The sequence below is a fragment of the Hippichthys cyanospilos genome, chromosome 3, assembly GCF_059441005.1.
Source record: "Hippichthys cyanospilos isolate Australia breed blue-spotted pipefish chromosome 3, RoL_Hcya_1.0, whole genome shotgun sequence".
Taxonomy (NCBI): domain Eukaryota; kingdom Metazoa; phylum Chordata; class Actinopteri; order Syngnathiformes; family Syngnathidae; genus Hippichthys; species Hippichthys cyanospilos.
Window position 1 is genome coordinate 809,034 of NC_142371.1, and position 11,412 is coordinate 820,445.

The 11,412-nt window shown below is 37.1% G+C and overlaps 2 protein-coding genes across 2 annotated transcripts; both read left to right on the forward strand.

Moving 5' to 3' along the window:
• The first annotated feature begins 978 nt into the window (after window positions 1–978).
• Window positions 979–9,302, forward strand: LOC148425302 (interleukin-6 receptor subunit beta-like). Its single transcript, XM_088411158.1, has 10 exons — window positions 979–1,151; window positions 2,737–3,237; window positions 3,364–3,487; window positions 4,427–4,605; window positions 4,692–4,861; window positions 6,105–6,249; window positions 6,776–6,831; window positions 7,664–7,706; window positions 7,893–7,998; window positions 8,298–9,302. The coding sequence occupies exons 1-10, from the start codon at window positions 1,070–1,072 to the stop codon at window positions 8,551–8,553; spliced, it is 1,662 nt and encodes a 553-aa protein (XP_088267284.1). The 5' UTR covers window positions 979–1,069; the 3' UTR covers window positions 8,554–9,302.
• Window positions 9,303–9,680: 378 nt separating this feature from the next.
• Window positions 9,681–11,041, forward strand: LOC148425303 (RIIa domain-containing protein 1-like). Its single transcript, XM_088411159.1, has 4 exons — window positions 9,681–10,112; window positions 10,189–10,265; window positions 10,464–10,510; window positions 10,814–11,041. The coding sequence occupies exons 1-4, from the start codon at window positions 10,032–10,034 to the stop codon at window positions 10,894–10,896; spliced, it is 288 nt and encodes a 95-aa protein (XP_088267285.1). The 5' UTR covers window positions 9,681–10,031; the 3' UTR covers window positions 10,897–11,041.
• The last annotated feature ends 371 nt before the right edge of the window (window positions 11,042–11,412 follow it).

The following is an 11,412-nucleotide window of genomic DNA, read 5'->3' on the forward strand; positions in this document are numbered from 1 at the left end:
TACACAATATATGTGATTTTATTTATGTATTTATGATTGTATCTGAATTATGTAAAATGCGTTATGTTCACTAAAATAAACTATCAAACAAAGGGGGACAAAAAAAAAGATGCTATTGAAGTATTGATTTTGAACTGCTATTTAACAGATATCTATCCATTCATCCATTTTTTTTTTTTATAAATATGTTGGGACAAAACATGCAGGCATGTTCAGTCTGTTAAAGAGAGGCTGTTGCTGCTAGCAGACAATTACAAAAAAATAACTAAAAAAAAAAAAAAAAGAGACTTCATATACCATCTTTTTGCGTAAAGATCTGATATTACCTGCGGCTTATAGTCCAGTGCGGCCTTGTCCATGACAAAAATCAAGTTTTTGCTCATATTTTGCTGCTGCGGCTTATATACCAATGCGCCTTATAGTCCGGAAAATACGGTACATATCAAATTATCTTCTTACTTCAGTAAGGTAATTGGTTATTTTACTAACTGATTACATCAGTACTTAATCAGTTAGCCTTTTTTTAGACCCTCCTTTAGCCAAACATTTGAAATAAAAATGGAAAAAAAATACAAACAATTTCCTCAGATTTAATGTCTGGACTCTTAAATACGTACAAATTCGTCAAACGGGGCCTTGTTTTTCTGCCTGTAAAATTCCTGAAATGAGATACATGCTGATAATTGGAAAACAACGACATGAAACGGAGTATTATTACTGTGCAAGTGACTTCCCACACGATCATTAGATGACAAATGACTCCTCTGATTAAATCATAGCTGCTGTTGCTATATTACAGGACATCGTCAGTGCTATAATGCTGATAAATGTTCACTGAGGAATATATCAGTCTAATTGTGTGTGCGCGTGTTTGTACATGTATGTGTGGAAAAGCGGGGGGTGGTGTCAGATGAGTTTCGCAATAACGTGTCTCAGAGGAAGTTTGTACGCTCACGTTACAAATTGGACTGTCAGTGCGACACGACGACTGCACAAGCAGGACCGCTTGTGTGCGGAGGTCATGTGAACACTTTGCAACTCCTTTTTAGGGGGATTTAAGGCACGCGAGATGTGCCCTCTTCGTTCTTTGCTGTGGCTTCTATCCGCCACGCCGGTTTGCAGCCTTTTCCAGGGAACCTGTCTGAAAAAGGGTAATGTGTGCTTAAGTGTGATTTATTTGTCTGTAAGGAACTTCAGATGAGAGGCGGGAGGGCGGTTGATTTGTAATTCTTCAGATTTTCATTTGTATTTATCTCCTTTTAAGTTTTAGATCCTCCAGCTGTTGGCTCTCTTTGGATGTTTATTCTTCAAAAATGACTAAAGGTCATTCAGTGTCAACATCTCTCTCCCTTTCCAAACTGTCCAGAGTAAACTCGGAGCCGGTTGAGGTCGTAGTGGTTCTTCAAATAAGAGTGAGAGGGCACATTGAGAATATTGTGCACAGAAAAGGAAATTGAGAATTCAAGGAGGAAGTTCGGAGAGAAAAAACATGCACAAAGGACAGAAAAACTTATGTAATGACTGGTAAAAATAGTCGCTCATGCTGCTAATATTTTGTTTTGTTTTTTTGTTTTTTTTGAGGTCATTGCAAGTCCTGTTTCCCATATCTAATGCAAGTGAACCAAAATTTCTACCATCCATTTCTGAGTTGTTTTTTTCTTTTATTTATATGCTGATTTTTAAAAATATATTTGTATGCGTTTTGTGCAATAACAACATTGAATCTTTCCCATTAAAAATATGGTCATTTTTCTCTAATGAAAATGCCTTACCAAACATCAACTTTTTTGGGATCGGGGACACCAAAAAAGACACTCTGTATATGGGCTTACATAGTTGGGATGAAAATAAATAAATAGATAAATACAAATTTTGCATGAGCTTTTTTGAAATATTACTAGACATTGTTGGTGTTTTTAAGATGCCTTACCATACATATTTTATTTTAAAAAAAATAAAATAAAGCCAGAATATTCATGGCTGTTTTTCATTGGGTTTTTTTTGTTTTGTTTTTTGTTTTTTTCAAAAATGTTAGAGTGCCTTACCACTCTATGAGGTATACTTAGTCGGTTAAAATACCTCACTAAGTACGATCAATAAAAAAAAAAGTCTTACATAAAAGTCATGGTCTTTATTTTTAAGACCTTACAATAGATGCTTGTTGTTTTTTGTTAATGTTTTTTTTAAGGACGCCTTACTATACATGAATGTTTTTCCGAAAAAAAAAAAAAAGAACATGGTAATTTTTGTTTCAAAAAAATGATAATACATTTTATTATTTTACATTTTATAATACTTTTTTCATTAAAAAATGACGGTGTATTATAAATTTTACTAAGCTGTTTTGGTCATTTTTGTTCCCAAAAATGACCAAAGCATATTAGTATCCACTAGTTGTTTAAAATAAAATGTCTTATTATGTACGGCTGTTTAAAATAATTACTTACAGTACATAGTTTTTGTTTTTTCGAGGTAAAAAAACAAAACAAACTACTCCACATGCACGAGGCCTCACCCTCACCTTACAAAAAAACTACAAATCCAAATCCAGGTACATTTTACAAAAACATAAAATTCCAAAAACTTGCATAGGAAAATCTGCTAAAGGAACCAAGGTTGATTTTTTTTTTTTTAAAAACAACCCATCCGATCACCTGCTCATTGGCCGCCTCCGCTAACTTACGCCCGATCCAAAATCAACAATGATTTATCATTATCTCGCTTGTCTCTCTTCAGAGCCTCCTCCTGGCGTCTTGGTGCTATCCCCAGGAAGCAATTTACTTTTGTCCTGTGATGGTGACGTGAGGGTGGATGGAGCAAACGTCAAAGTGGCCAGATCCAATTTTGAGGACAGAGACACTTGGAGCGAGATCCACACCAGCATCGGAGACCTACGAAAAATTGATATGAACACGTCGAAGGATAAAAGTCAGGAGGAGGGAGTCCAGAGTACCGCGCGTCCTTCATTTGCCACGAATCAAGCGGCCCGCTCCACTGGAACGCATCGAAAGGACCAAAACATGGACGGCAACAAAGGAATGAGGGTCATAAAAGGGAAATCCAAGTGGAAATGGAACGGGAAGACAGTGGGGAGAGGACACTGGGACTGGGACGGCTTTACGTCAGAAAGAAGCGGGACGCAGCTCTCCGTGTCCTCAGTCCGACTGAAGGATTCTGGGAATTTCACCTGTCAGCACAGAGGTCGAGAAACGTTCTCCTTGAAGGTGATTGTGGCAGGTGAGAACATCAGTTTTGAATAAGCTTGAAAAAAAATCATCAAATTCCAGTGAGTGTTCTCAATGAATAAAATAAATCAATAAACTGTGAGAAGCATACAAAGCAGTGACAGTTGTTGTACTAAAGATCCTCCAGAGGTTCCCAGCCTGTCCTGCGCCAAAAAGTCACCCAGCAGTAAGATCCGCTGTGATTGGACGCCTCAAAAGCCGTTGGGATTACGTCCAAACTGCTATCTCTTAATCAATAAAAGGTAAGAGTAGTAGTTTGATAACATGACACCTATACAGCGGAAACAATCTTTATTTTCTCAGTTGACTTCATGATGTGGATCATGAATATTAATGAACTGGAATGACTTTTAGTATACAGCTGTGCATTTTTAAAAGTTAATAACGTGAATTTCTTGACCTCTTCAATCCGAAAGTCATGTTGACATTTTTTTTCAAACAGACATCAAATCCGAGGTACATATTTCTTTGTCAGTTTTTGTTTAAGGTGTTTGGCTGAAGCAGTGTCTACAAATGGATGGTACAAAATGAACTAAATGCTAAAGTAATCAGTTACTTTACTACCTAAAGTAATCAATTGCTTTAGTGTTGAATTATTCAATTAGTAAATAATACAACCCGAACTAAGTGATTACTTTAGTCATTTACAACCTAAAATAATCAATTACTTTAGTACTTAATAATTTATTACTTTAGCTAGCATTTATTACGTAATCAATTTAGTAATTAAGTACTCAAAGTAGGTTACTTCAGTACCTAAACTAATAAATTACATCAGCACCTAATTACCTAAAGTCATCAAATACTTTAGGACTTACAGTAATTATCTCAAGTAATTGATTACTTTAGTACTTAATTCCTTCCTTACCAGACATAATTAGACCCTACCTTAGCAAAACACTTGAAAAAAAAAATAGCTTGGTCACTAGAATTGAGTGTCTGGACTCTTAATTTTAAAAAAAAAAAAGTTGAATTTGAAAGGTGTTTCAAAACTTTTGACTAGAACCATATAGTTGGTGTTTGTTTTCTGTATTTTTTTTTTTTTTAATTTCAATAGCTGGATCTGTTGTGTGCCAGCACTTAAACTACAACGCAACAATGGAGTTATTTCAAGCGGCAGTTTTCCAATGTTTATTTCCTCCCATGTGAATGACCTCGTCTCCTCTTTGGTTCTGGCCCAGGCCCGATGACAGATTCCATCGTGCTCAGTGTTCCTTCTCCTCCCAGTGGTCCCGCTGCTGGTGCGTTCTTGAGCACGACGAGGACGAGCTCAGGACACTTCACATGGCCTACTTATGTGTCACAAACATGGCGGGAAATGCCACCAGTCCCATTTTGTCATTTTTCCCTTTGGACATTTGTAAGTCCAAACTTTTATTCTGTTCTTAAAATGTTCTCCTCACTGTATAATGTTTCGGCTTTCAAGGAAATCGCTTTGTCTTTTAGTGAAGCCTGACCCTCCGTCAGCGGTGTCAGTCCGACAGGAAGTGGGACATGAGACCAGGATGAGGGTGAATTGGACTTTCCCTGTTTCCTGGAAATCGCAAGATAGTTATTATGAACTCATCTATGAACTCAAATACCAACCCGTCGACTCGACGTCTTCAAATATGCAGGTACACAACAGCCACTTTAAGTTATTTGTGCGCTAGTGGTTAGAAAATGTGAACCTAGTCGACCAAATATGACTGCTCAGAATTGACTTTTAAACTATTGGTGCCAGAAGTGGGAGAATTAACAGTAGATATAGGTGCACTTCCTTTTTAGGAAGGGGCATAAGAAAGATTTTCAACTGAATTTTCAACTAAATTGACCTGTGTTCAACAGTGGGGTGAGGAGGCCTCTCTGACTTCCAATTGGTGTCAGAAGTGGGGATAGGTGTCAGAAGTAAGAAAAAGACTTGCCTTTATGGGATCGCAGCATACAGGTTTTTAACCCAATAGACCTGGGTTTAAAAACTTAGATGAGGATTTCCTCTGTCTTTTAATTGGTGTCAGAAGTGGAGGTTAGTATCAGAATTGGGATGATGGCTTGCCCGTTTAGAAGGGACAAGAACATACAGATTTTTTTACAAATTGGGTTCAAAAACTGGATTGAGGACATTCCCGATATAAATTGGTGACAGAAGTGGGATGAGTAAACGTGAGTCCATCTGCGGTGTGCCCCATTGCAACGGATACAGAGTACAGGTTTTCGACCTAAAATACAGGTTCAAATCTGGGTTTAAGATCATCTACAACATGGTGTCAGAAGTGGGATGAGTAAACATGAGTCCATCTGTGGTGTGCCCCATTGTAACGGATACAGAGGACAGGATTTTGACCAAAGATACAGGTTCAAATCTGGGTTTAAGATCGTCTACATCATGGTGTCAGAAGTGGGATGATTAACTTGAAGCTGGACATTTCAAAACAAACACAATGTCCATGTTTTTTTTTTTATATATATAATTAAATATGGTTCTGATCCATGTTGACTATACGACTCACTTTCAATTGGTGTCAGAAGCGGCACTATTAACTGTAAGGCTGTCTGTGGCGGGTCCTTTCACGTGAGACATAGTGTACAGGTTTTCAACCAAACAGGCCGAGTTTCAAAAATGGGTTGAGGAGACTCATCAACAATGACAAAAAATGATGTAAGAAGTGGGACTAGTGTCAGAAGTTGGGTAATTAATTGGGATATCTGTGGCCAGCTTTTTTAAAAGGGACATCTAGATGGATTCAGGTTAAAAAAATGGGGTGTGAATAACTTCTGGATTTTCACAAAAAACTGGTGTCAGAAGTGGGAATAATATTTTGTCTGAATATGCCAATGGTCGTTGTATGTCAAAAATGACCGATTGTGTGTTTGTGTTAGGTGAAGTTAATCAAGGGCCGCCGCTCCTACACCATAACCGACGCGATTCCGGGCGTGGAGTACGCGATCCAGTTGAGAACTCAGGAAGAATTTGACGGTCTCTGGAGCGCCTGGACCGTACCGGTCTACGGCAGCAGCTGGATTGGTAATTATTTTTCAAACTAAATAAATTCAACAAATAAAACTTGCACACAAAGGCAGACATAATTCGTTACATTATTCATTTCTTCCCTAATGGAAAAGTGGAATAACTGACGGATGTGTGATTAGGATTTTGGCGCCCTGTCAAAACGCAACGCTTCTTGATCCACCCGGGACACAAACAGCAAACTTTAAAGTCGGCGCTTCCATTTCCTTCCTGCATGTTTGACTTTTCCGAAGAGCATTCCAAGGAAAGCATCATTATAAACACCGCGCAAGCACACCGACTTCTACTTCCATTTGCTCCTCTTCCGCTCTTTGTTTAGCTTCAATTCATATATTAAAAAAAAAAAAAAAATCTTAAAGGCAAAAAATTGTTTCGACCAATACAGGGGTAATTACTTTTGTACATAATTGCCAGCGTAATTAATATGGTGGTGTGGAATTTATTACATTAAGCTCCTGGATGAAATCAAATGAAAATGATATATGCTGTAATCTTCATGTATAATCTTCATGTTTCATTTCAGACTCAAGGACACAAGAGCCAGTTGTTTTGCTGAATGACGATCTGTTGGACATAACGGTAATGGTGCTAATTTACAGTCATGCCTATGATCTGGAATAGTTGTGGCCGCTAGCAAACCAGTGTCTCTATGCTAATAGCCGCTAACAAAGAAGGGTAACATCAAAACTACCCAAATATATTAAAATCAAATTGAGTCATATGGCTCTTAATATATGTTCTAAGTATATAAATGAAATCTGACAAATCTGTATTTTTTTTGTTTTTTTTAAGTTTGAAAAACAGAAACAAAACATTGATTTTAATGGTGATAAGCAATTGACAATGGAAAGAACAAATGAGGCTTGTAGGAGTCTCTTATTTATGTGCTAACGTGATTAATGCTAATGCTAATTCCGATTTTTTTTTTTTTTTTTTTAGCTATTATCTTGGTAGTTTTAAGACCAATTGCTGACCGGCAATATATGGATATTTTATTATTTTTGTGGTGATGGCTTATCCTCCATAGTTTAGAGAAAAGACCACCATGAAGCTATGAGTTCTTAAATAATTAATTTAGAGGTACAAAACAGTAGTGATGGACAAATGAAGCTTCACAAAGCACTGATATTTTTGGACTCCTATAAAACACAGTCGAAATGGAATACAATTCCGCTGCACAAGCATTTATCTTTCAACCAAGAGCACCATCAAGAAAAGTAAAAAAAAACAAAACTATCAAAACATAGTGCTTCATGAAGCTTCATTTTCCCAACACTGCAAAACAGATCCAGAAATGGGGGATTTTTTTTCTCTGTTCATTTCTCTTATCCAATACTGACAGTTTTAAAGAACTTGAAAATGACTTAATCTCACCTTTAACTCTCAGTTATGACTGTCTTTGATCTTGTAGTTTCCCGAGTATGAAGGCTCCGGCACAGACGATCCATCTGAAGGTGAGTCAGCCTGCGAGATGCAGGAAGGATCCTGTTTATGTTGCAAAGTTTTTTCTGGTCAGAACAGGAAGTTAAGTCACTATAGCCAAAGAGTGTGCTCAGGAAACATGGCTCAACATACCTTTTGCATACTCCACACTCTAAAATGTACTTTTTTTGGTGCTCACGGCTTTTGCGTCTTTGCAGCACTTCTCGAATCGAGAGTCAGCCCCACAACGCTGTCACATCATATCATATGGATCTCATGTTTGTTCGCCGTTCTCGCCGTTATTCTGGCCGCCTACGTGTTCAGGTAAAAGGCAAATTAGTGCTTGTTCATGATTTTAACTCATTTCAATGAATAAGAATAAGAAAAATGAGACTGTTGCGTAACATAGTTCACAGATATGAGGGGTTCACAAACCAGTTTGCCATTTTGAGGTTCGCAACCTTTTTTCAGAGATGTACCCCCTGTGAAATATCTTTTCAGCCAAGTACTCCTTAACCAGTGCGAAGAATTTGCGGTTTAAAAAAACAAAAATTAAACTTGCCATCAGTCTGATTTATTAAACCTTACAAACGTATCTTTTTTTATCCACTTTTTCATTTCAGACACAAAGAAAAATTCCTCGCCAAAGTGCATAGTCTGAGTTTCAGAAGACACTACAAAGGACCCGCCCAGCCCAAACCTCCCGCCCCAGAAACGCCGGAGGTTCGAGCCCTGGTGACCCTCAACCCCCCGTGTCCCAAGGAAGATCCCCCCATTGGCGAGGAGGACGAGACGGCCGAGGAAAACGACGCAGAGACAGAGAGGATGGACGCTATTCACTTCAATAATACAAGCTACTTCTTCATGCAGAGCGAGTGACAACAGAAACTAAACTCCAAAAGTGAATAACAACACCAGCAAAAGCTTCGATTTGAGGTGTCGAGAAACAAGACTGTGACACTCACGCCCATGAATTTGTTTCAGTTGGCCAACTGCTTATGTCACAATATTGGGTAACTATTCTGCCTTAATATTGTTCATTTTGATTGTGACTTTTTCTTTCTTCTCATGTGACAAACATACTCACATAGAAGCAGAGGAAGAAAACGGAACGATTTGGTGATATTAGGTGTCTTTACCTTTTACAGTTTCAAGCATACAGTCTTTAAGCTAGCTTGTTTTTATAATGTACAGTTGATGGACTTTTTGTACCACGTGCTCGATATGCAGGGGCGTAGCCAAAGAAAATTCAAAGGGGTGGGCAAGGGTGACAAAACACATCGGTGTTGCATAGTCAGGGTTTCATGAAATAAATTGTTTGTTGGATTTTATTATGTAAATTTGAATGTAAATATGAAGATAATATGAATATCTGGCAGGTATCAAGGGTCTAAGAATACTGCACACGTGTAAAATTTGCAGATTAAAAAATTCACAGGTCTCAGAATTTTTCTCTCTGACCACCCTGGGCCACCATGTAGCTCCGCCCCTGCCTGTAAATACTGTAGTTCAGTCGCTATCATGTTTACGTTTGTCAAATATTATTGCTAAAATTTGTAAAGTATGACAAATTGATGGGATTCGTTCATTGTGAAAATGCAAGTATAAAGCTTTAACTTTATTATATACTTTTGATTTGACTGTTGTCGTTTTTTTTCAAACACAAATTTTGCATACGCTATCTATCAGGTTCTAAATAAAAATGGTGATATCAACTACTTAGTTTATGGGAATGGGAGCCGAATGAATAGATTTGGAGAAAAAAAAAAAAAAAATAAATATATATATATATATATATATATATATATATATATATATATATATATATATATATATATATATATATATATATATATATATATATATATATATATATATATATATATATATATATAATAATAAAAACATAAAAACACGAACTAAGATAAGTCAGCATGCTCAAAACTGTTTGACAGGATCTCTATTTTGTTCCGTAAAAAATGCAAGGGGTACTTGGCCAAAGAAAGTATTTTACAGCAGAAAAGAGATTGAGAATCACTGAGCTAAAAATAAATATGTTGAGGTTACAATTGTTAGGATTGGTAAATTTAATTAAAAAACATATGACCCAATTTTTGGTCTTGGAGGTATTGTTTGTGATGTAATCGTATGCGTGTGTTGCTCATACGCAATTACAGTACATTAAAAAAAATCGATTTCGATTTAAAAGACCGAGCCCATGAAGTTACATGATGTTGTAGCAGCCTCTAGTGGATATAATGTGTAACGTCAAACGAGCGTTCCCATAGCAATGACTATATTGTTTGTCAACAGCAGCTGACGGCCATAGCTTTTTATTTGTAGCAATCCGAGCAAATATGTCTCTCCAAAGCGTCTTAGGCAAACTAGACGTCGGCGTCCTAAACGCCGAGCAGCGGGAGAAACTGCGCCAGTTTAAAGTAAGACACAAACAAAACAACAACAAAAACGCGATTTATCAGGAAACTGCGAGTTCATGCCCTTATTTGACGCCAGATCCAGACGAGAATCGACAATGAGCACTATCTGATGGCACATCCCGAGGTGGAAGTTATGGTTGAAGATTTTCTCAGGTTCGATCCTGATACTTTTCATTTCTTCTTTATAAATCTGCATGTGGGAATGGTATGCTGCTTTTCAGTGTAAAAAGCCAACCGCCGCACAGGCCCATTCAGTCAATACAGATTAAGCAAATTATTATTATTATTATTGTTTATATCTTCAGTATTTTATCTGTTAAATAACTGAAGTTTTTTTTTTTTTTTTTTCAGAGAACTGCTTCTTAAAAGGCCTACTCACATTCGTGCATTTGCTGCTGGTGAGTTACTGCACATAAATGCTTATGATATATAATAAACTGAAAGAAAATAAACTGACATACGATTGCTCAAATGAGCGCATCCTTTTCTAAGAATGAATGTTGCTGTGCTCTGAACTACCCATTCACATACATGGTAAATGAAGAAAAAAAAACCGATGTGAAAAAGGGTGTGCAGACTTTTTATATCAGCCTTAGAGTCTTTATTTTTTATGAGGACTACAATAGCCTCTAATAGAAAGCATGTTCTTATCTATTTGGAGTTACTTATAGCTCATAAATATAATCAATTCTGTTTTACAGATCATTTCACCAACCCCGACCTGCACATTGTCATTAACGCTAAAATGGCGACCATCAACATGGACGCATGCAAGGATGTCTAGTCATTAAGGAAGCTTTTATCTTTTTGTTGAACTGGAAGGTCACGCTTCATGACGAACACAACAGAATGTATTCCCTGTATTGTATTTCAAACAGTGTCACTGGAGCATCAAGGTCATGTTTGCATGAGACAATGCTGCTTTGTAAATTGACATTGTTTGGTCATAGAATATGTCATTCTTCTTTAGTATTTAATTCCTATAGAAAAAATAAAAGTTGAGTCTAAACACTGGATATTTGGTCCTTTTCTAATTGCTTTTTGAAGCTGCCGTTTTCCGGTGATCCGGGTGTTGTCATGGCAACAGCAAACACTGATAAAGCGCCATCAAAAATGAAAAGTCAAGGTTGCAATTGGTTGCAGGGTTACATGTTGTTGATATTTAAATTTGTATTTGAATCACGTCTATGACGATAATGGAACTGAAGTTTAAAACGGAACTTTCAAACCCTCACACACACACACACACACACACACAGTATTGTTTGGATGACATGCACCTGCTGCTCCTAGAGGTAAC